The 25435-nt window shown below is 40.4% G+C and overlaps 2 protein-coding genes across 3 annotated transcripts; both read left to right on the top strand.

The window, feature by feature from the left end:
* Nucleotides 1-1765: 1765 nt before the first annotated feature.
* LOC134519885 (holocytochrome c-type synthase) lies at nt 1766-8727 on the top strand. Of its 2 annotated transcripts, none has more exons than XM_063344635.1 (7): nt 1766-1914; nt 2419-2561; nt 3189-3337; nt 3933-4081; nt 5019-5138; nt 5942-6028; nt 6286-8727. In XM_063344635.1, exons 2-7 carry the CDS (start codon nt 2447-2449, stop codon nt 6482-6484), a joined length of 819 nt encoding a protein of 272 aa, XP_063200705.1. In that variant the 5' UTR covers nt 1766-1914; nt 2419-2446; the 3' UTR covers nt 6485-8727. The 2 variants fall into 2 exon arrangements, with proteins under 2 accessions (XP_063200705.1, XP_063200706.1); XM_063344636.1 differs by lacking the exon at nt 1766-1914 and adding an exon at nt 2052-2260.
* Nucleotides 8728-14050: 5323 nt separating this feature from the next.
* On the top strand, nt 14051-24802 carry RWDD3 (RWD domain containing 3). The gene is made up of 4 exons (XM_063344079.1): nt 14051-14180; nt 19939-20423; nt 21163-21278; nt 21377-24802. Exons 1-4 carry the CDS (start codon nt 14096-14098, stop codon nt 21489-21491), a joined length of 801 nt encoding a protein of 266 aa, XP_063200149.1. The 5' UTR covers nt 14051-14095; the 3' UTR covers nt 21492-24802.
* The last annotated feature ends 633 nt before the right edge of the window (nt 24803-25435 follow it).

The following is a 25435-nucleotide window of genomic DNA, read 5'->3' on the forward strand; positions in this document are numbered from 1 at the left end:
TTTTTATTTATTTATTTAATCTTCACAGTGTAGATCTGTCATTTTTTAGGTGGTGGTCTACTGTTCTGAGTATCTTATTTTGCTCTGCTTTTCTGGAGTTCACAGTATAATACACCTAAAATTATACCTAGATTGTGTGCTTTGTTGAGGTTGTGACCTTGGTGTCCTTTGTAATGCTTTACATTGAGGAGAAAGTATTTGCTACTTGGCTTATCTTGTAAAGGGTGAAAACTATTATCTATACAATGACTGCTAAGTAGTGTAGTTGTTGCTTCTGGTGGAGCGTGATGGTGGAAAGTGGGGAGACAGCATACTGACATCAACATCCTGTACTTGGGGAGGAGGGTGTTACACGTTCAGTTAAGACTGCATCTTCTGGCATGGAAAAGAGGCAAATCTTGAAGAGCTGTAATGCTTTTCTTGACTACTTGGTATTTAAATATTGCACCCTCAGCAAGTTTGCTGATGACACCAGGCTGTGTGGCGTGGTCGACATGCTGGAGGGAAGGGATACCATCCAGAGGGACCTGGACAGGCTGGAGTGGTGGGCCCGTGCAAACCTCATGAAGTTCAACCAGGCCAAGTGCAAGGTCCTGCACCTGGGTTGTGGCAATCCCAGGCACAGATACAGGTTGGGTGGAGAATGGATTGAGAGCAGCCCTGAGGAGAAGGACTTGGGGGTGCTGGTGAATGAGCAGCTCAACATGAGCCAGCAATGAGCACTTAGCAGCCCAGAAAGCCAACCGCATCCTGGGCTGCATCAAAAGAAGTATGGCCAGCAGGTCCAGGGAAGTGATTCTGACCCTCTGCTCCGCTCCGGTGAGACCCCACCTGGAGTAATGCGTCCAGCTCTGGAGCCCTCAGCACAAGAAGGACATGGACCTGTTGTAATGGGTCCAGCAGAGGGCCAGGAAGATGATGAGAGGGCTGGAGCACCTCTGCTGTGAGGACAGGCTGAGAGAGTTGGGGTTGTTCAGCCTGGAGAAGAGAAGGCTCCGGGGAGACCTTATAGCAGCCTCCCAGTACCTAAAGGGGGCCTACAGGGAAGATGGGGAGGGACTCTTTATCAGGGAGTGGAGCGATAGGACGAGGGGTAGTGGTTTTAAACTGAAAGAGGGGAGATTTACATGAGATATAAGGAAGAAATTCTTTCCTGTGAGGGTGGTGAGACACTGGAACAGGTTGCCGAGGGAGGTTGTGGATGCCCCATCCCTGGAAGTGTTCAAGGCCAGGCTGGATGGGGCTTTGAGCAGCCTGGTCTAGTGGTTGGTGTCCCTGCCCAGGGCAGGGGGGTGGAACTAGATGGTCTTTAAGGTCCCTTCCAACCCAAACCATTCTGTGATTCTCTGATATTACAATACTAAATATTACAACTAAAAGTGTACACCTTTGCAATATTGATTCATGCTGCTAGCAAATTTTCTATCCTTTACAAAAAATTGTAAAATATTTGCAGTTGTAAGGGATGGTGATTTCACAAACCACAGCATGACGGGCAGCACAGGCCAACACCGCCCTAGGGGGACTGAACCTCAGCCTCGCTGCACAGAACTCGCTGCTGTTGGCAATTCCGTAAGTAGAACCTGCAGCCCTCGGGCGCCCTCCGGCCGTTCCCGCTTTGTGGACTCATCAACCGCGCGCGGAAGGCGGTGTATCCCCCCCGCGGCCGCAGCCCGGCGCTGCGCTGCCCGCTCGTGTCCGCCCACGCTCGGCCACGCCGCCGGCGCCTCCCTCACGGCGCCGCCCGCCCGCTCTCAGCGCCCGCCGAGGCGAGGCGCGGCCCGGCCCCTCCCGCCGGCGGTGGGCGGTGCGCAGTGCGCAGGCGCGGAGCGGCGCCGCCGCGTTCTCGCGAGGTGGGGCGCGGGGCGTCGGGCTGCGCGCGGAGCCGGCCGCGGGGGCGCGGGCCGGGCTGAGGTGAGGCGGCGGCGGCGGCTCTTGAGGACGCGGGACACGGCGGCGGTGGTGGGCGGCGGGTGCGGCGGGAGGGAGCACGGCGGCGGGCCGGGGCGGGCCGTCTGGGCACCGGGGGCGGGCCTGACCTGACCTTGCCCGCGGCCGCCGTCGGTCACGGCGTGTGTAACGGTGCGGCGGCCTCACTTTCCGTGAGGCTCTTCCCGGCCCGGTGCGGGCAGAGCCCCCGCGGCCTCGCCCCGGCGGCGGTGGGCGTGAGGAGGCGGGGGCGAGCGGCCCGAACGCGGGTGTCGCTGTCGGCAGGGCCCGCGGCTCCTGCCCCGCGGCAGCTCGTTTCCTGTCAGCTGTGGTAGGTGCTCAGCCGTAGGCTATTATTTAGCCTTATTAGTGTTTATTACATAAACCTGTGCCTTACTTAATTTTTTCATTTGTGATGCAGCAATGTACCAGTACTTGTATTCACCAGTGTAGTCTTGTTTTATGGATGTTTGCTTATTTTTCCTTCAGAAACTTGATCTGAAAAGACCCAGAAGCTATGGGTCTGTCCGCATCCTCCCCGGCTGCTGCAGGTCAGTCGCCGAACGCATCCAAGCAACATCCGACGGCATCTCCACCTTCAGAATGCCCTATGCATCAGGAAAAAATGAGTGGTAATTATTCTTGAAACTTAAATTAAATAAACTTTTTACATGGAAAACAGATTGAAAAATACTTGGGAGAAAAAAAAAGGTTCGACAAGTGAAAGCTTGAGGTTTTCCTTTAGCAAAAACAGCTGTCAAGGAACTTTTCGTGAACAGGAGTCAGGTGTTCACCAGAAGGGCATGCAGGCTGTTTTGTCTGTAGAGAGCATAGGTGCTTGCTATAGAACCTGTGAGTTGTCAGGTTTCACAGGGGTCCCGCTGTTCCCATCGCGTGGTACCTGCACAAAGGGTCAGGGACCCCTACAGAGATGGTAACTGGCAGCAGGTAGTTGTCAGTAGAGAGCACACATCTGGGAAAGGGCAGCAGAAGGGTGGGATAAGATGAATGTCTGGAGGAGGTGGACATCAGCTATAGGGGTGGGGAATGTGCATTCAATTCAATAAGAATTTTAGATCTTGCTGTGGTGCTGGGTCCTGAAATAGGCAGGAAAGGGAATAGTTAAAACTGTTGTAAAGCTCAGAAGAAAAAGCGAAATACCAGTTTGTATTTACGTGAACATTCAATGAACTGTTTCCCATTTCCTGCCGTGTCATCATTTTGTAGCAAAACATATACAATTTTTTCCTGTTTTTTAGGTTGTCCAATGCACATGAAGAGTCCTGATCACAGAACTGAGAACACAGATGATGTTCCTGCACATCAGGAAAGAGCGTATGAATTTGTAGCATGTCCAGTGACGTCTGCTGCATCTCGAGTGAAAGATGACATAGATCCTAGCAATATGGTAATTTTTGTTTAGTTCAGATGTTTTCTTCAGTTTTGTTTCTCCTGAAATACTGTCCCCAAAATGTGAACAGTGATACTAAGGTGGAAACTCTATCAATTAACATTATTTTTTAAAGACTGCTTTTTCTCATTTTCTATGCAAATATTTGTATAAAACCACATTACATCTTATTTAACATTCTCTTCTTTAAATTTACATCTTTTTGGTAAAAGGTGTTTTTTTCAGTTTGTAAATACCTTTTGCTGTCTCTTCCTATTGGTTAGTTACATGTATGGTTTTTATGCTACGTTAGTGGTTTCTAGATTCTGTGTAATAGTGGCGTGGGTAAATTCTGATTCAGATCTCTAAGATTCCCACTGATTTACAAAAAGCACTACTGTTTTGAAAGTTGAAGTTTGGGTGAAGAGGATGTTAGTCTTCAAATGACAAAGTTGTGCAAAGAGTTTTACTGCAAAAGAGAAAGATAATTTTAATGGACTGAAGGCTGAACTTCTTGATCTCTGTAGCAGCTGATTAATTATGCCCTGATTTTTCTTGAATGCTGTAACATAATAATTCCTACTGTAGTTTGTTGATTCTCCTTGTTTTCTAGATGCCTCCTCCTAATCAGCAGCCATCCCCAGATCAACCATTTCCGTTGTCTACTGTTAGAGAAGAATCTTCCATTCCTAGAGCACATTCTGACAAGAAATGGGTCTACCCTTCAGAGCAAATGTTCTGGAATGCTATGCTAAGAAAAGGGTAAATACACTGGGAATTACCAGATGGAGTCCAAGAGTCTGAAATTCATGAAGTAATATCATTAGTTATTATTCATCGATATTATTTAAGAGTTTGTGGACTTTACGCAGTAGAGTCTATTCTACTAGCTCTTTAAAAAAATCAAGTAGCTCTTTAAAAAATTACTGTTTTTATAAACAGCTTTTTATTTTAAAGGATGAGGTGGGTCTCAAAGGCCATGCCTCCTCTAGTGATCAGCAAGATGGCAGGGAATGTCAGGCAACTGCCACTAGTGCAGAAATTTTTAAGTCAGTGTATAAGCGTAGACAAACATTGCATGGGTGCCAGCTTTCAAACTCAGTTGGCTTCATGCTAACCCTATAAACTGATAGTAAAAGTTCTACAATTGTGAGAACATCTAACTTGACTTTGCAGAATTGCTAAAAACGTGAGGATTGTTTGACAAGTGGGTGTTTTCAGTCTTTATAAAAATACATGTAGGCAAGTTCTAACTGAATGATAAATGTCTCCTGTGGTCTAAAAACCTGTGCTCTGTTTCCTCCTCCTTTTGTAATTATTTGTTTGTCATTCTCAAACAGATCAACTTTTAAGGCAGTTACTCTAAAAGCAACAGTAATTCTTTGTTCTATTGTACAAATACTGTGGATGTGCTGGTGTTTGCACACTCGGATAACTTTCTGATCGAGTTAAGCTGTTAATTTAGCTAATTGGAATTTGTGGATCTCTACTATGATAACTTTGATAACTACACTTTTCCACAGAAAATTAAGTGGTTCTCAAGATGCTTATGCAGATGAGCCAGAAGTTTGCACGCTTGCTTTGTGTCTTTGTATAAAACCTTCAGTCTCTTGATTCAAAAGCCCATCAGGTAAAATGAGGAAGGTGGAGTAGTTATGCCATAATGCTTATAAACTGTTCTCAAATTCTTATTTTTTAGGTGGAGGTGGAAGGATGATGACATAACAGGTGAAGACATGACCAACATCATTAAGATTCACAACCAAAATAATGAGCAAGCTTGGAAGGAGATTTTGAAGTGGGAAGCTCTTCATGCTGGGTATGTACATATGAAACGAAAAGCAAATCCTTTGGTTTAGCCCTTGCTTTTGTAATTCTTTGAAAGTAGAAAGTCTCTTTAGTTCTTGCAGAAATATTCTGGTGCTGATACGTCCCAAAAATTAGGGTCTTGTAGGAGCCTGCATTTTGATTAATATGGAGGAAGATTATCCAGAAGAGCTTAACTAGAACTGAATAATTACTATGTTGATAAAACTGATGAGCATTTTGATGGTGTGTGTATAATGTGGATTTGGAGAAAGTAACTTCTTATTGTATCTATTTGGGAATTATTTAATTGAAGTATTTATGTTGCAAAAAAGATAAGAGATCTAAACTCAAACCGAAAGTTACTGGTGTAAAACAAACTGTTGGTTTTAGGTCAGTATAGTCCTTGTTCCTAGAAGACACAGACTAGTTAAGTATTCTGTATGTAGAAATTGTTCTCTGAAATTGCATGACCTTTGTTACACAGTTTGGATTACAGTTTTCTGTTCTTTAATCCATTAAATCTCTGGATTAGACTTGCTGAGAACTGCTCTGTTGATAAGTTAAAACAATGTCGTGGAGCATATCAAAGGTACTTAACCATACCAGCAGTAAGTGCTGTCAGAAACTGTGGGACTTTTCAAACCTTTAAAAAAAATCTGTTTTAGATCACTTGTAATTATTTTTTTTACTGTTACTCTTTCTTTTATTCAGTTATTCTATTACTAAAACAAGTTACCATAGTGGTTTAAACACTTTAAATAAGACTGTTTTAAAAGGTAAAAATGACTTTTTTTTTTTTAATTGTGTACACAGGGAATGTCCATGTGGACCATCACTGATGCGGTTTGGTGGCAAAGCAAAGGAGTATTCACCAAGAGCCAGAATACGTTCATGGATGGGGTACGTGGGCAGGAAAGAAGGTCTTCCAGTGAGGTGGGAGGGCAGGGAGATGTGTCTGAAAACATGGTGTAGACTTAATTTTAAGATGGTTCAGAACTGGAATTGCAAGTTATAATTACCAGAAGATAGAAGCAGTAGTGGGGATCTTATGCCAGTATCTGGATAAATAAATCTTCTTAAATAGGACTTCCACTCCCTCTCCCAGGTTCATAGTATTCATTAAAAATATCTATATGGTCTATTACCTGTCTTTCCAGATATGAACTTCCCTTTGACAGACATGACTGGATTGTTGACCGATGTGGAAAAGAAGTGCGCTACGTTATTGATTACTACGATGGTGGGGCAGTAGATAAGAACTACCAGTTCACTATCCTGGATGTTCGCCCTGCGTTTGACTCTCTCTCGGCTGTGTGGGACAGAATGAAGGTAGCTTGGTGGCGGTGGACTTCATAACTGTTCCTGTGGTGTGTAGTCGAAAAGTAAACCACTTTCCTCCTAGACTAAGTGAATACTAGGACTTGAAATGGGAGTTCACTGCAACTGTCATTATTTTCATCATCACCACTGTTCTTTGGGGGTGGGAAGGGAGGATGGGGAAATACATTGTTAAGTACATCGGTGCTTTATGGTATTTTGGATTAAATAATAAAGTTATAGCAGCAAAAACACGTATCTTAATTTTCTTAAGAGCTGGCAAATCTTTTCTTATTTTGTCACAGATTCTGTGTAAGCTTGCCTTCTTTTTATTTCATGACTCCAGAGCTGCACCAAATATATTAGGTTTCTGATTCTGACTGGAGTTTTAAGTATTACTTAAATAATGAAAACTGGAAATCTCATAAACGATTTCACGTAGTTACAGTGTTTGGATACTTTAGATGATGAATAAAGGATAAAAGATTTGGATTGTTTCAAACGGCATGTTTTATTAACTATATAAAACCATGTGTTTGTTTTCACATGGGCACTTTACCTGCTCAAATACATGCTTCCTCAGAAAACTTTAGTCAAGTTTATTCTGTTAAAGGAAGTATAGTGTAGTATGAGTATTTTTAAAGGTATGTTAAGTTGAAAATACAGAGAATATACACATGCCTTAATCTGCAATTTGTCTTTGAACAGAAGAACATCCATTTGTAGCAGGAAATGAGTGGCAGTTACTTTTAAAACATTTCTTAAAGGAGATAAAAATTGATATTTAATGTCTATTTATTTGAGTATTTAAGGGTTTGTTTTCTGATGTAAGAAAACGATATTCTTTCAGTATTTTCATGTCTTTAATGTGTGTCTCAAATAATGCATTCAGGACAGAATTAAGCCTCATTTAAACAAACTTATGCAGTGCATCATCTGTATTTTGCATCTTGGCTTCATCAACTGTACCGTAGCAGGTGTTTGGGTTTTCTTATAACATGGAATCGCACAAGTGTGTATGACTACACAGTCGTACGCTTTTCTGCATAGTGATTATAGTGAGGTATATTACAGATGTGTAGATAACTTGGCTAAAAGGGTATCCAAAGTGCCAAGAAATAAGGTTGGCGTGAGCGTTTTCTAAGAGTGCTGCATGTTAATGCTGTGTGGCCTGAAGATTTGATTAATGTTTGTGCTTAATAAGGGAAACTAACTGTTTGGTTTTTTTTTTTTTTAGTCTTCCACTGTAATAGCTTTAAATTTGCATGGCTTGGTAAATTTCAGGTGCTACATATCCCTAAACTTAAATTGTTCCTCCCTTTCAGCATATATTACTTTTGAGAATGAGTCCTCCATGCAAAACACCAAAACACTTGGGAATGGAAGGAATAAGAGAGTATCAGATTGTAGCTTCTCCAATGGCAGACACTTCCTTCATGGAACTTCACAACCTTAGCTGGGAACCAGCTGTACACTCATTTTCCGAAAGTGGTTATTTTTAACTGACATTGGAAGCTTTTTTTTTTGCTTTTTTTTTTTTTTTTTTTTAAATTGTCTGAGGGGAAAGCCCCTCAGTGTTTCAGTCAAGTAACTTCCCACTTAGGAAAAAAAATTATTCAGGGGAGCTTCCATACTTTAAGGTACTTCAGAGGCAACTGTCCTGCATGGTAGAAAGAAATATTACCCAGAAGTCTAAAATCTTAAGAGAAAATCACTCTTACCCCTATCCACTTTCCTCATTCCTTTTTCACTTTTTTTAGCGATTCATATAAAAATGAAAAATAGTTTGGGGAAAAAAAAAATCTCCATCTGAGTAGGCAATGTATATATGAGATTATGAGAGGTGAGCTTGTATGAAGCATATCTGATAATGAAAGAGCGGCTTGTTCCAACAGTAAAGACTGAGGCTTACTACTTTTGGGGTGGGTTTGGTGTTTTTTTGGTTGGTTTATGTATATGTTTGGTAACCTGATATATGCAGAATTCTGTATTTCTCACAACTAAATATGGAAAAGGTACACCAATGCAGGGAGTGCTTCAGAAGCTTCAAATGAACAAGTTTGCTTTGTTGATTTCCGAAGTGTGATGTTGAGTGCATTATGGAAACTGTAGTTGCTGCTAAACCTGGTGGAAGGCGTCATGTTCACTTTATGCATTTATCGTCTTCTGTTATGTTCCATCTCACATAGATTCAAAATTGTTCTTTTCTGTGCTGCTGTTAATGAAATGTACTCCTTTGTCATCAAACGAAAAGGAGAATCAAATAAATATACTTTTCTTAACTTTGGTATTTGGTGATCATATTTTTAGCTGTAAGAATTATTAAGATGAGCTCTTGCATGTGTCATATGAGATTACAGTCTGTTACAAATAATCACATCTTTGAATATGTACTAATTTATTTAGGTGAATACAGAACCAAAAACCAAAGACTAAATTCAAGTGTTTGCCAATTAAACCAGCAGCGATCAGAATAACAACAAATTGAAAACAAACATATTCATCCTAAGCCTGGCTAACTTCTGAAGAGAAGAATGCAAGAAGGTTTTTTTTGTTTTTAAATAATCCTTGAAGTGTAAATGAAAATAATTCACTTCTACAAGGAGTAACACTTGAGGAAGTATACACGGAGTTTTCTCTTTTAGGTTTGGGTTACTTTATGCGTGGTGCTGGCAGTTCACTATTCTCAGAAGATGGGCGTCAGAGTGATTAGAATTCTAATATAAACTTGAAAAACGGTGATTGAAATTGATGTTTTTACCCTTTGGGGAGGATGTTTTAACTGTAGAACTTGTTTAGGCTAGATTAAAGGTAATGTGTGTGTGTGTATGCATAAATAAATACATTTATATCCTTTCTTCGTAAGTATAGAAAGGGATGGAGAGTTCATGAAGCTCCAAGAAGTGAAGAAATATCCTGATCGGGCCCTTCAGGGAATTCTGCAGCAGCGTCAGGTTCCCAGTCGCAGTCAGGCCGCAACAGAAGTTCAGAACCCAGCGTCTCAAATGAGGTTAATCTTGAGCACATGGAAAAGGGAAAATGTGGGCACTGTCACTAAAGCAGGGCCACTTTTTACATCGGTCGTGTAGTTAGGTATCTAAAGCTCACCTGTGTTCTGCATTACCGTGTCGAAGCCCTGCTTCACCTACTGTGTTTGACTTTTGCAGTTAAAAATAAGTTAGGAGAGTACTCCTGGTCTGCAGCTGAAGATGCGTTCTTCAAGGACGTTGCGGTGCTCAGAAACTGCCATCTCTGTGACAGATTGATGGAAAAGGACTCCGGCACAACATCCCAACTGTAATCAGGTCTCGGGTCATACATAGTAGTCAAGAGTGGTACTGATCTTTGTTACTTGGAGCAGGAGACCTGCATTCAGATATGTGGTTTTGGCTTCTTGCCATTGCATCGCTTGAGGCAGCCAGCGACTACCCTGCCGTTAGGGTGCCTGCCACCATGCTGCCAGTCTAGCGGGGCACCAAACGTGTGGTTGCTGTGCCTGCAACGCCCTCCCTACTCATGTCTCTGCTCTTCTGCAAGAGGTATGCTAGTTCAGTGTGAAATGGGACAACAACGCTGCCTAATGTTTACATAATGTATTTGCTATCAAGACTTTAATGTGCTCTGTAAATAATTATTTAAGTCTAAAATACGATGATGAATATTGTTCTGCCTCCAAAACCTGTTAGAGTGGGAAAGGATCTCTCGGTGCTCTGGAAATGACCATAAATAGTCTGTCATCTTACACACTCTCATTTTGTTTGTTCAACTCTTGTGTCAAAGTGTGGAGGAATAATTGCTAATGTGCCAAAATTCAAAAGATTGAGCCACAGATACTAAAGTTGCTGTAGCTCAGCAGCTAAAAATGAAGAGAACTGGTAAACTAAGGAGCACTGCCTAATTTTTAGACTTACTAATGTGGTTTTTATAGCAGGCAGAAATGCCCTTTCCAAAAACATCACTCCTTTACTTTTAAAAAGAGATCTGTCCCCAACATTTACTAAATTAAATGACACTTTAATCCTTTGTCTCCCTTTGCTTACACTTGGAGGAAAATCCATGTAGTAAGGTTCCACAAGCAGATGTGTTTGATGTGGAAGCGGAACTTATTTTGAGGATAGAATATACTACTCAATGCTAGTTGTACTTACATCTTCACTATCACACTCTTCCCTACCCACAAGTATCTTACATACGCTCTTTTTAAAAATGCACAGCATTGCTAGTTTCCTACAATTTTTTAGCAGGCAACTTCATGCATTTTTACTCTCACTGAAAGAAAATGCGTTCTTTTTATTATTCTGTGTCTTACTTTGTACAAGGTAAATTGCAGGCAAAGATCTATATGCAGTGAATCAAGTAAGTATTGATTCTCTTGGCAATGTTAGTAATAATAGGAACCTATGGTTATACTAGATAGGTCATTTTGTAAAAAGCATCCTTTTTAGTTTGCATGAGATGGTTAATCAATTTTATGTGCATCTCCTTCAAGAAAAAATGGCTTTCCAAACTCCTAGAGAAAGAATATAAATTCTTTTATGAATGTGGCAGTTGCATCTATTTGGTCTTACTACTTGTACATGAAATTGTATAGGAACTTGTGGGCAGAGTACTAGTCTTGACTCTAAACCTAAACATCTGGCCTTGAGCGTGTGTGAAATGATGCGTTATTTACCAGTGAACCTCTGAATCCAATGGCATCTACTCACAAGACACATCTGCATATTTGCAGCGTGGCTACCTATTTTTATGACTGGACTCTGAATGAATCCAATTTTCAAAGGACAATGTAAATTTATTTGAAGTAGTGGGATTGTTATTAGGACTTATTTCTAAATAGCGTCCTTTGCTGACATTCAGTTTGGACCATGGCCTCTCTTATAAAATAGACACCATCACATTTCTTTTCAACATATTATGGAAAAAAACCCATTAAAGACAAAGTCATGATTTCTGTTTTCCAATGTTTTGCCAATTTTGTGGTAACTACAGAAAGTTTTAGCTGTTTTTCTAACATGCTGCTGCTCTTGCCTCCAGCTTCTGAAGACTGTGACCCCATAAACCTCCTGTCTGTAGAGATAGCTAACGCTTTAATTGATCATTAGTAGACTTTCAAAATGAGTTCCCATCTGCCAAAAGATTAAGTGTCTTAGGAATTGACTTAGAGCAGTTTGATGCATGCAGGATAAATGCAAGTGCCTTAAAAAAGCACTGCTAGACCACAAGTTCTTAAACACTTGCTTCTGAAGTACTTAAAATGAGAATTCACTAGCTCATTTTCAAAAACCAAAAAGCAAAACTTAACGAAAATGTTGAATTTAACCTTAGAACAAACCATGCAAATTTCAGCAGCTTTAATTTGTGACGTGCGTTTTTTGTTAAATTAATTTATTCCAACTTTAAAAAGCACATGCTTTGGGCCAAGAAAATGGTGAAAACTTTTCTACTAGCTGTGCTTGAGAATACTGAGCAAAAACATCTCCATGTTTTATCACAATTTTTCACAATTACAGGGGTTGCTTCTCCTTCTGTTTTCTTTAAACTTTTACCTTTTAGTGTACTTGGAGTGATTTTTACACATTTTCATGTTGCTTTCTCTCTTGCCATTTTCGTACAAGCCACTTTTCGGAAAACTTCTACCATTGCGATAACACTTACAGTTGTTACTAAAGAACTAATGGCTTCTTTCTTAGGTATCTGAAAAATCAGTGCTATTTAACTCAGTTAAGAACAGATCTGGCTGGTAAGAATACTATTCTGGCTGTGTTAGAGCTGTCAGCATTGTTGTAGAAGAAAATACAGGAACTGCAACTGTCCTACAGCAGTGCCGAAAGGTGGACGTGATCTGTGTTGCGTAGGTTAGCCATCACACTTAGCTGTAGTTACGGGTTCCTCGTTAGTGTTTGTCTTGTGACCCCGAAATGGGCAACTGCAGCGATGTTTACACTCTTCCTAGTGGTCCTTTAATGCCTTCTAGAGTACATGCTTTTAGGACTGCTTACAGTTGTGGTAGCTGAGACAGCAGAGCAGCTGGCATGGAAATGACAGTAAAAAGATGTAGGTGGATGTTCCAAATTCACATTTTTTTTTCCCAAATGTCTGTGTCTTCCTCTTGTTCGCCACTCAGACTAGGGGAAAACGTGTCTAAACGCACAGTTTTATATATAATCACTAGTGGGTGTTGACACAACACCTAATTGATTTGGGCCATAATTATAGGGAGTGGAAAGCAAAGGATACTACTTTTGCAAATAACACTGGGAAGATTAATCTTACCTAGGTATGAAAGGTTGCATTCTGTTTGCCTTGTCAGGCAAAGTGGAAAATACTGGTATCGTCAGTGGCATATCGATTTATGACAGGATGCTGGAGCTGGTTTAATATAGGTTGTCTCTAAAAAGCAAGATTTATTTACTTATTTATTTATTTTACTTTATTTGCCACATGTTGATGGGAAAGCATCCATTTAAGGAAATGAATATGGGTAATGTTATTCTGTCAAAAACTGCAATGTTTGAAGAAATAAAAAAAAAAAGAGGAAAAATAAGATCTTGACTTCCAATTTGATAATAATGGAATATGAAGGCCAGATTGTAACTGTAGAAGTTCATTTCAAATTTAAATATTTAGCATTTTCACTAGTCCGCGAATACAAGAAAATTTATTACATTAAGATGGAATTTAGATCTTTGACATGAAGCTGATATTTTCATAGTGTGAAAAATATCAAGCTGACATTATACTGTCTCATTTGATGACTTCCAAATGTCAGAGTGCAGTAACTTATTCATAGGGACCTCAGTGTCTTGCGATAGTGTCAATTTAAAAGACATTTACATCGGCTTTTTTATTTAAACATGTAAAATGGAATATGCAAAGTGGACGAGGAGAAGGGGGAAAGACCAGGGGCAAGAAAGTTCTTAATAATAGAGTGAGGCACTTTTAAGGCTAATTTCCACCAAAGCCTGACAGCTGCACGGGCAGCGCTTCTGACAGCTCCCCTCTCCTTCCCCTCACGTTATTTCCCTCATTCCCAGCTCTGCACTCTCATGTTTCTTGTGATTTCAACACAATTTAGGGGATTAAAAATAGCATGGTATACTTTCCTGGAAAAGATTTAGTAATAATGGAAAGATATTGACTATTTTGAGATGATTGTACCTGGGACTTAATGATACCGTTGGCTGAAGAAGAGCTCAGACGGATTACAGAGCCACAACAGTTGAATACAGGCAGCATAAATTTATATTCTGTTTAAAACTTTATGAGGGTGCGTGGCTGCGCTTCAGCTGACGGTCTACAGCCCCGAGGACGATGAGCTTATTCCTTTTTGTGGGTCGGAGACTGTCACACCTCGGCTGACGGAGGCGGGCCGCTGCGGAAGGCGGCCATTTTGTTGGGCGCTGAGGGAAAGGCAGCCTCCCGCCACCGCCTCCGGTGCTGCCCGCGGTCGCTCGCTGCCTCGGAGGCTGCCGGCCTGCTCGTCCCCTGACGAGCCTGCCTGAACCGAGGGGGAGGCCGGGGTGGAAGTGCCCCACCGTCAGCCATGCTCTCCCTGGGGCGCGGGCCGGGGTGGCGGCGGCGTCCCCTGCCGGCGGACGCCGGCAGGGGGCGCCGCCGCCACCCCGGCCCGCGCTTTCGGCCGCCGCCGCCATGTCGGAGCTGGCGCTTGAGGAGCTCTCGGCTCTTTCCGCCATCTACTGCGAGCCGGACGCCTGCGAGGTGCTGGCGGTCTCAGGTGAAGGCGGCCGGGATCCTCTGCCGAGAAAACCGCGGGCCGGCAGGCTCTCGCCGCCCTGCTCAAGCGACACACGGCGCGGCGGCGGCGCCTCAGCCGGTCATCCTCCCCGGTGACGGGGGTGGGGGGGGGGGAGGGACGACGACGACGACGACGCTCTGCCCAGCGGGGCAGCACCGGCTTAATCTCTTTATATTAGCGGCAGCGTCAAAGATAGGTGCCTTCTCGGCTTTCCGTGCCCCATTGTGTATTTTTCTTGCTGGCCTCTTTGTAGGGGACAAAGGCCTACTTGGGCCCTCAGTTGTAATTAGCGACTTTCTTCATTCCCGCCCTGCGTGGAAGCTTGCAGTAGGTGAAGGGCAGCAGTGGGAATGGGCTAGCTGCTGTGTGGGGGAAATAAGCAGTTGCATCTCCCACATGTAACAAGACCAGGCATTTATCCTGTAGTATTTAATAGGGGTGCAGCTGTTGCTGTGGATAAGAAGCCTTTTGTCATCTCTCTCTTTTTCTGGGTGTAGGGTGATAATCTGAGCCTTACGATGTGCCGTACGTTCTCTAGCTTCAGCAGTACGTGTGTGGCTGTAGGTTTTACAGGGTACTAAGGCTAATCTCCCGTGTTCGTCGTAGGTAGGGAAGTGAGAAGATTTGTAGTGCTTGCCTGGGAATGAGGTGACCGTAGACATCTCTACTCCACGTTTTCTGCACCAGCCATGGTGGCCACTGATCAGAACGTAATTTTAGGAGGTGACTTTTATCAGTCTTTGCCGTCACAGTGCTGTGAAGATGCGCCTTCAGCAAGGCAGAGTAAATCTCAGTGGTTCCAGTGTCAAACAGCAGTTACTATCAGGCTTAAAGAAAGTGTCAGGTGGGATATGCAAGTGTTGCACGTCTGTTCAGATCCAGATCATAAGTAAGTTTTGCTTAGTGCCTACCACAGATGTGACAACTCTCCTATATATTTGTTCGAGATATATATATACACACACACACACACACACAGAATATGCATATATTCTGTATCACTTACTATTCCCCGGTGTCCTGGGAGCTATTGCAGCATGCTGCCCAGCTCCCCAGTTCAGCGATGGCCAGCAAGCAGCTTCCTGCTGGTTGGAATGCAGTAAAGTCCTGGAGAATGCTGTTAAAAATGGATCCAGTGGCCTGATGTCAGATTTTGTCTGGTGTGTATTCAGGCCAAAAGAACCGGGATTGATAAGGAAACGCTCTTTTTACTGTGAGGGTGGCCGAGCACTGGAACAGGTTGCCTAGAGTGGTTGTCGAGTCTCCATCCTTGGAGATACTCAAAAGCCATCTGGATGTTGCCCTGGGCAGCCTGCTCTACGTGGCCCTGCGTGAGCGGGGAGGTTGGACAAGATGACTTCAAGAGGTCCCTGCCAGGCTCAACCATTCTGTGATTCTGTGAAAATAACTTTGTGTTGCTTTGGTGTGAAGTTATGTGTGTCTGCTCTTGAGTGACTCACTGTAACTATAAAGTTACAGAGAATTGAATAAACCTTGAACTTTTATTTGAAAATAGTTGTTGAAATAGATTTGCACAGAACAGCAAGTGGTTATTTGAAAAGAGGACTTTATGTGTAGACAGCCTCAGAGGGATGAAGACATTAGTGTCTGCATGGAGCACAATTAACTGAGGTAATCTAAAAGCAGAATTGTTTTGTTTCTAGATCTACATGACACTTCTTGCTCCAGTACAGGCAGGTAATTCTGCCATTTTATTTTTTTACTTGGTATTTAGAGTTGTATTTTTAAAATATGATTGATGAAATGTTTCAGCTGAGTTTTATATTCTTAAAATCAAAAAGTTCAGGAATGTTATTTCAGGCATAATTTGAAAATACAGTATCCAGGCTTAGCAGATGTTTATTTTAAAAAACGTGAATGTATCTGAACATTGCATATGCACGTCTGTTCCTCCAAATCTGTTAGAAAAATATACACACGTCCTTCTCTGTGCTTCATATACAGAAAAATGATTTTGTGTTTATAAGTTACTGGGATGAAAAAAGGCTTAGAAACTTTCCTGGAACGTAAAGTGAAGTGCCATATTACATTTATATTGATGTTATGTGACCTTGCAGGGTCTTTAGCCAGGCTGTGTTCGTGATATGTAAGGATCATGCATATTGATTTCCATCGTTTTCTGCTAGAATTGAAAAAATTATTTACAACAATGATGATTGGTAGTTTTCTTTGAGAATTTACTTCTGCTTTACGTTTGAGCTACCAGATCCTATAGTTTGTATACAATTAAGTTTTGCTGTATTCGTTAGCTTACATTTGCTTTATCTCTTCAAACCATATAAATTATCACTGACAAATGGTCTACAGAAGTAACTTCCAGTAAAACTGTTATGTTATGCTATCTCTAATACATTAAGAGTAATTTGCCTGTAGATCCACAGGATCAAAAAGGGGGCCATTGGGGATTTATGGTTTTGAGAGATGTAAGAAAATGCTTTTGCAGGTCTCTTGGTATGCTAAAAACTTTGGCTTTCTGGAATTTAACAATGCAGTATTCAGAATTTAAAATACATTTTTATCAAAACCAATATGTTGATGAATTTAAATAAACTAATTACAGCATATCTATTTTACCTCACATATCTATTTACAAAGATTAGTGTTACAGATAGAAATCCATAATTTACTTGTTAATCTGTTCTCTTCTGGTTTGCTCACCAAGCTTGCTATAAAAATATATTTATATATTCTAAGCTTGTACATTAGTAGGTGCCATTTTCTGAATTTAAAAATAGACTGCATGTGTTGCATAAAATGCCTTTGGGCAGGAGAGGAGGGGGATATCTGTCTGGTTGACATGGAACATAAGAAAAAATCTGAAGTATGCTAGAGCTAAATATACTGATAAGCATGCAGCTAGGGGGGAAAATGAGTTAAAATGTATTGAGCTTAGTCTTATTAGCACATTAAATGCCAGCAGAACGGTCAAACCCAACCTTTTATTTCAGAAATAATCACTATTTTGCTGTGAAGACAACTCAGACCTTGTAGCATGTGCAAACAAAGGAAGTATTTCTTTAGAGCCTCGTTACACAGGGCGACGGAGGTTCGCTCTTTGTTCTGCCAGCCGTCTGCAGTGCTGGTGCAGAAAATGGATGCTGGAATGTTTAAATAAACTTTAGACACTGTAGCCCCACAAACGTTTTGAACCAATTCTCCTTTTTGAAAAGTAAGTCTGAAGCAGATGTAAATGAGCACGGCTGGGCTTTTTGCGATGGCTCAGGGTAATACACCTTGGGATGCGAGGCTGCGCTGCTTCCTTCGGATTAGTTCATCATCACAGGGAAAGGTGTGAGATTGTTGCAGGCTTAAGAATATGATCACTGCAGCAGGAGGCCCTTGCCGAAGGGGCAAGGTTGGCCTGTCTGTTTATCCCTCAGTTACTTCTGAGTTGGTGAGATCTGTTATGACAAGAAAGTGAAGAAATCCTAGGAGGATTATCAGAAAGGTAACATGTTTTTCTGTCACTGTAATTAAGCTGGCAATAGAGTAGTATTCTTCAACTCATTTATAGGCTGTGCATTTTAAAATTTATTGGCAGCATAGTTTAAAATAAAGTACTTCATGGGCAGGAATATAGTAATGTTAATACTGTTCAGCCAAATGCCGCTTGCTTTCAGCTGGCCACGTACCTGGTGTGGCTGCCCTGTGTACAGGGCAGCTGGAAGGAGGTGGGTCGGCAGGCACTGTCTGTGCAGTGCGATGCGATGCTCAGGTGTGTGTGGAGACCCTCCATGGTGGCTACGAGGGTGCTGGGGGTCCCAAGAGGTGCAGTGCAGGCTTTTCATCTTCTGTGTGTGGTTATGTGTCCGGAGTCTAGCATAATGGCAGAGGAGCTATCGTTGCTAGTGCCCTGTAAGAAACATTTGTCAGGGCAGCAAAAGGCAGACATTGGAATGGGAAGGCTTGGGGTCCTCCTGCATAGCTATGGCCTGTGAGTGAGGGCCACGTGCTGCCTGATCGGCGCTGTGGAGACTGGAGTCTCTTCCAAGCCTGGTACATTTCTGAGGTATAAACTTGTCTTACAAATAGTCTGTAACCTTTCATTGGGTCTCAGAAGATTGGAGACCAACTCCCATTGACATGGAATGAGGCTTTGACATATAGCATGTGTAGTTATGTGCGTGGTTGGGTGTGATGTCATTTAATTCACCGGATTTGCGTCCACTAGTTTCAGTGCTGGATTTGATTCTGGTTTTGTAGCAATGGTTTGTAGATGTTTGGAGACTTCTTTGTAGTAATGCTAGAGTTTGATTATTGGGTTTGGAGGGTTTGCTTTTTTTATTTTGTGACTGCTCTGACCTAGAGTTATTTGTATGACCCAGGAAGGAGGTTTGGAAACAAGCCCTTAGCTAAGCTTCTCTAAAGTGCTTCTGTCTGTCCAAGCCACTTTTAGGATCTTTCATTTATTTAGTAGGGTTCAAATATAAAATCATAGAGAGCACTGAGGGTGGTTAGCAGCATCAGCAATACTAATAAAACATAATGCAACTGACTGTCATGTAAAGGAAGGTAAGATAAGGTAGGGGGAGAAGGTGGCAAGTCACTTCAAAAGAGCGCCTCTGAAACCCAGCACTGCTCTAATCTGCCTTTCAAATCCGGCTTCTCCTGCCCTCCTAGAATGAACCAACCTGACGTTTTAGCAATTTTTTAAAGAAATGGGGTGAGGTGTTTGGAACGCATCAAAAGGGTCAAGCAGAGAACATCTGAAGAAGAGCATCTTTTATCTGATACCCTCTTTCTCATTGCAGAGGAGGAAAAGTAGGTTAGGTCTTTGTCCTCGCATTTTTCTTCATGAAGTTTTGTATTGTTTTTCTGTGAAACATGTTTTAGTCCAGGTTTTATTGCAGGAATTACTGTACATAACTTTCATATTCATTGTCTTTGATTATGTGATTTTTCAGGAGGATGTGGTCTTTTGCCCTTCCTGTTGTGTACTGCATGTATTCTTTTCACTCTGAAAATATTTCTGTTCTGAAGTAGACCAACAAGACGTTTTGAGTAGATATGTGGGTATATATATGCATATTTTTATATAAGTATGTGTGTATATATATGTATGTATGTAGTATCTAGGGTCAGATGTACATCAGAGATGTTTTAATTATGACAGTCCAACTGTTGTAGAGAAGTTGACAGAGAAGAATTAAGCATAGGTTCCCTGAAAGTTGTAGGGGACAAAGAATCTGACTTTTTTCTTTTCAAATCTCTCTAGGGTAGAACTGCTTTTGAAATCTTCAAAAATACGTAGGACAAGTCTACTTACCTTGCGCTGATATTGATGGTAGACATCCTACAGGTTTCTCTGTGAGCAAAGTTAGGGCAGCGCTGAGTCCATCCAGAAAAGTCTGTATTTTTGGGTGTCCTCGCTGCTGCTATTGAGCTGTAGAAGCTGACTTATGTGTTTCTGAGAGACAGTTCTTTATTACTGACTTGTCTAGACTTTGAAAGAGCCAAAAGGTGTGAATGCTTTTTAGAATGTGTTAATAACTTTCCTTCTAGTATAATATGGAAGTGTTTCATTCCAGGATCCCCGGCAAGTATAGCTTGAGCCATTGGTTGCAACCCCCCACCCCACAAAAAAACCCCCTTACTTTATATGGAATGGCAGTCATTTGAGTTGAATTGTTAAAGAAAATAACATGACTTAATAATATATATATATGTATTTCAACTTCAAGCAAACTATTAATGTTTATTTTTTGATACCTCCCAGAGACGCATGGAATCACGTTTAGAATTCAAATCAGCGTGAAAGAACTACTGGATACAGATGTACTTTTAAAGCTGTTATTTCATTTACCAGTCAATTATCCATCAACTCTACCGGATATTTCTGTTAACTCAGACCAGCTTACAAGGGCCCAATGTATGGACGTGAAAGATAAATTACTTGAACAAGCAAAGAAGCATCTTTCTGAACCCATGGTACATGATCTGATTCTTTGGATACAGCAGCATCTTAAGTATGTCATTAAGCAATCAGCAACAGTTTGCAACGAAAAACCTACTTTGTCAAAAGGAACAAGTACAGAGGATGGTATCTGGATGCTCCTTTTGCATTTAGATCACATGAGAGCAAAGGCAAAATACGTCAAAACTGTGGAAAAATGGACTTCAGATCTAAGGCTGACTGGAAGACTGATGTTCATGGGCAGGATAATATTGATTCTTCTTCAGGGTGACAGGAGCAACATTAAGGTGCAGGAACAATGAATGCTGACTAGTTCTATCGATTTACCACTGAAACCTATGTGTCTGAATTTTTTGTGTGTGTTTTTCTAAGATTAACAGTTTTGGAAACAGATGGATCATTAGGAGACCAGGAAGGCCCAACAACTTTATTCTGTATTTAAGAAAAAGAAGTTATTCTATGAGAAAGAAACCAGTTATACCCGTAGACCTGTGGCCTGTATTGCTTTGCTTCCCACTGTAATTATACCCCTGTATTCCCTGTCTTTCCTGACTGTAATGTGCCTAGGTTCGGGCTCCTGTATTCTCCAAACGCCCCAGAAAACTGAAAATTTGTGATGAGAAATTAATAACACATATTTTTAGCTCATTTCTGCCTCTTTCCTTGACTGACATCACATGGGGCTCCTACTGCACGCCTAGGCTTTGAACTTCTTACGAATTTCTGTACTTACGTACTTTGAACTTCTGTACTTATAAATTGCCACCACTTTAGGCAGGTTTTTGTGGTAATACTGGAGAAGAATGTTTTGGCTTTTCAAACTCATGTTCTCTAGATCACTTAAGACTGGGCTTAACTTCAAGCTGATGGATAGAAATGGCCATGCACCTCTTGGGATTGGCACTTTCAAAGTTTGATTGCTATGTTCTGAAAAAAATCTGTATGTTTCGTTATAGATTTTTGTATTTTACTAAAATTCAAATATACTAGGTGATATTTAATGTTTTGTTCTCTTTTGTCATTTAGGAGTACTTGATTCTTCAGAAAACTTCTAAGGTAGATGTGGACTCAAGTGGAAAGAAATGCAAAGAGAAAATGATTAGTGTACTGTGTGAGACAAAAGTACAGTCACAGCATAAAAGGTATAATTTAGTACTGTTGTGGATAGAAAAGTAACAGAGTCGATAATTACATTCTGACAGATCTAGGCATACTCATGAGTTTCCCTTTTACAATGTAGGTTTCAGACGTTTGAAGTCAAAGAATATTCAACGCTGGATGAGCTGCAAAAGGAATTTGAATCTGCAGGACTTACAACTCTTTTCTCTGAGTTTGTGCCTCCTCTCTTAAAATAAAATGAAAAGAAAACACTGAACTCTTTGACCAAAGCAGTGGTTGACTGCAGATGCTGATGGAAGATCAAAGGACTAATTTGGCAAACAACGTTAAAGGTTTTCTGCAAAAAATGCTAGAAGTAGCCATCCTCTTGCAAGACCAAGAAGGCAATTCATACATTAAGAATTGACAGTGTTTTGACATTTATATGTTCATGGCTTTTTCCAAGGAATCTGGAGTTGAGAATTGCATGGCAAGCATGAGAGATTGTGAAGAAATCATGTTAAAATAATAGTCTTCTAGTTACACTCTGTTTTGCAATCCCTGTTTTTCAATGTTTTGGTTATTATCTCTCGTGGTAGTGGTTTTTTAAAATGGACTGCTAGAAAGCATCATTAATTCTGCTTTGAAAGCTTAAATGAAGATATTTCTGTAAAAAGCAGAGCAAACACAGATTTGAATATATGAGGACAGCATATACTTAATATCCCTTAGGTATTCATCTGCTAACTTTTCCTTCTCCATTTATTTGACTATAATTGCTAGACTGTTGATTTAAAGAAAAAGTTCATGTCACTTGAGGCCTGAAAAAACTTATAAGTGTCTTCTTGAATGTTAGTTTTTATTCAAAAATGTATAAAAACACCCAAGTGGAGAATTTAAATTGATTAAAAAGCTAAGGTAAAGCCAGTTGTGGTATTTTCTTTGTTAGTTTACAGATTCCTTTTTGCACTTTATCTGGTTTTACTGTCTGTGCCTCTTTAGATACTAGATACCTTGATTCAATTAAACTGTCAGAGCAGTATGTATACAGATTTCAGTCTTCTCTCTCTCAAGACTTCTGGTCAAGTCTTCTGTCATTTTAGAAGCTGGTAAGTTTTAACTGGCTATTAAATTTTCTTTTAGCATTTTTTTTTGATTGGTGAGTGGCCTTGGCCAGTTTATAAATTTTTTTATTACTAGTCTGTGTTTTACTTCAGTATAATATTACAAATTGTATACATCAGTTTTACAAACGAAATTGTGCAAGTTCTGTTTCCCTGGGGAGAATTGGATACTTATTTCTTACAATTATTAATGTCCTTTTGTTTCTATTTTACCTGATACCATTCTCTAGCAAGACTAGACGAGTTGTCCAGTAGTAAAAATTTTGAAGTCATGAGTTTCTCAGTAACTAGTAATGCCATCTCAATTGGTTTTAGCATGTAGCTAGACATGTGCTTTACTGCTGTCTAAAGCTCACTCCCAGCAGCCAAATGTCTCCTGTATTCTTTGTTAACTGAATAGATTTGATCAATTCAGTGTAAATTAAATTCTCTCTGTTGTACTGGGGGAAGACTGCTACAATTTGGTTAGTTCCTGCAGTGTGGTTTGGCGAATCATGATGTAAGATATTCTGATTTCCAGTTTCATACTCAGACCATGAGCTCACACCTCTTTCTTTATGTATACTAGAAAAGCAACTAAAGCAAACTATTAATATTTTTAGGTTTTATTATTTGAGATATCAAATGTGTAAAGGGTTTTAGACGATTTGAGTTTCTTAAATTTTTAAGTAGTTTGGTAATTTTCCTAATATGGAGTGTCTCAAATACGTATGTTAGCATGTTATTTTAAGCCCTGAGGCTTATTTAATGAGACAGTAGCAGAAGCTCTTAATGAATCTTTCATGTATAGCACGTATAGTAGTACTTCAAGCACAGTAGAAAACAGACTGGGTTAAACAGGTTTTACACATCTGTTGTATATTATTTTGAAATTGCTTCCTGAGAGAAAGGAAATCTAGTTTTCTATTATTTTAAGTGTATGCAGAAATGAATTTTTACTTTTATAAAGAAGAATAAAACACAAGTATCTTTAAAATATTAAAATAACATATCTTCTAAATGATAATTTTCAGAATTGAGCTATTCCCAGTTAAAATATCTATGTTGAAAAGCTGTATGTCAGTGGAGTATAAAGTCTTGAAAAAATGCAGAGGCTCTCTCCTTATACTATGCGATAGAGCTGACAAGTATCAAAACCAAGAAGAGGCCTGTGCTTGTACAGTGTAAGGAAACGTGATCAGTATCTCCTTGCAAATCTAAACGTTGTAGAGTTATGCCAGATGGATTTTATGTCCTCAGCCAGATCTTTACTTTAAAATGCTCCACTTTTCTGCAAAAAGAATAGTAAGGTACTTCAGCACAACCTGTATCACAATCTTGGCCATTAAAGTCTAGTCGGGGCCCTGTCCAATTGTGTAAACCAGTTGTGTATTCTTTCTCTTGATTTTGGGAATTGGCTTGAATAGTGTACCTAATCATGTGATCTCAATTGCGTGTAACTACAAAAATAATTGAGGTGTACGGTTGTGGTGGTCATCTTTCTTGCAAGATATGATGCAGACTGTCCAAATTTTTCCTCCCTACTACAAAAGCTACTGGAATTAGCTGCGTAAGAAAGACCATTTGTGGTGTCAGTGGTTGCCAGTTGCACTTGGATATAAACTTACATATTTTCTTGAATATTATTGCCTGATGCACTCCTGGTTAACTCTTTGGTCAGAGCTAGCATTCTGCAACAGCCAATTTTAAAAATTAAAAGAAGTTAAAGAACAGATGACAGTTGGGTGAGTTGCAACTCTGTTCTGGTCTGTGCTCATCTTGCCAAACGAAGTTGTGGTAAGAAGCTAGTTGATTTCTGTGTTTCAGGAGTTGTAAAAAGCAGTTTATACAATGAATTTTTATCATAGTTGAATTTATTACTCACTAACTTATATTGGACAAATCAACAAGTCCAGTGTAGGAAAGGACTGCAGTTTTTTAGCTTGGTTTGATGTGCTTCAGAAGAATTACAAATCCGATCAGCTTGATACTGTTCAGACAGCAAAGAACATGAAAACTGATGTCAGTCTGATTCTGTCAAAGCAAATGCTTTTGCCTACCCATCAATCAGTCACTTGTTCTGAAGGGTAGGAGGATATCTTGTGTTCAGACAAGTAAACAATATTTTTAAAGGTTGTTCTTTTGGAAGGATATTGCAGCTGTCTGTTAACTGATGGTTTGTTTGCATTTGTTGTAAAAAGAGATGGGCAAGCCTGTGAGCCCCTGGGGCACAAAAGTCATCGAAATGCATACTGTGGTGCATGTTCTGCCCTCCAAGGGAACTGAAGCAGACACAGGAGAAGAAAACAGGGAAATGAAATCAGAACTCCTGAGAATACTTAGAGAGCGCATATCAGTGTCTAAAAAGTTAGTGAGGTGCATATAGCTATCAGAATCGGACAGTCAATTGCAAGGAAAAAAGAAATCCACAAAGAAAAAAATGGTTTAACAAATAAGAAGCTGGCTTTCTTGTGGATGTTGTATTATATATATCCACAATAATATATATATTGTAATAATATACATATGTTATATATATATAAAATATATAATATTCTTCGAACAGCATCGTTGGTAAAATCTCATTTCCTGTGGACTTGCATGTGTCTAAACAATTGCACACATGAAGCCCTTTCTTGCAGAAGAGATAGTCATGACAATGCTTTCCCAGGTGGGTTCTCCAATGCCTGGTGTTGATTGTGCTCTCTGCATAAATCGTAAAAGTATCAATAGCATTTGTCTTCTCTGTCTGCTACCTCTTCTCATCAAAGTTACACGAACTTGGTTGCTTTCAGGTTTTTAACCTCTCATTTTAATTGAAATTAGTTGAATTCAAAAGTTCTAGAAGAATTTTGTACTAGAAATATGTGGTGCAGTATAAATATGGACAGCACAGCCACATAACTGTAGTTTCCTTTGAAAATCAGGCTAAAATTAAAGCTCTTGCAATAGGACTGACAACTTGAAGAATCAAGTTTTTAGGAAAAAAATGAGGTTTGATTGGTCTTTTTGAATCCCTTGGCGTATTAAGTGTGAAGAAAACAAAAAATAGATTAAGAAAGATACATAGAAATAGGAGCAAAACCCCCAACCCAGCA

This window comes from Chroicocephalus ridibundus, chromosome 8, assembly GCF_963924245.1.
Source record: "Chroicocephalus ridibundus chromosome 8, bChrRid1.1, whole genome shotgun sequence".
In the NCBI taxonomy this organism is placed as follows: Eukaryota; Metazoa; Chordata; class Aves; order Charadriiformes; family Laridae; genus Chroicocephalus; species Chroicocephalus ridibundus.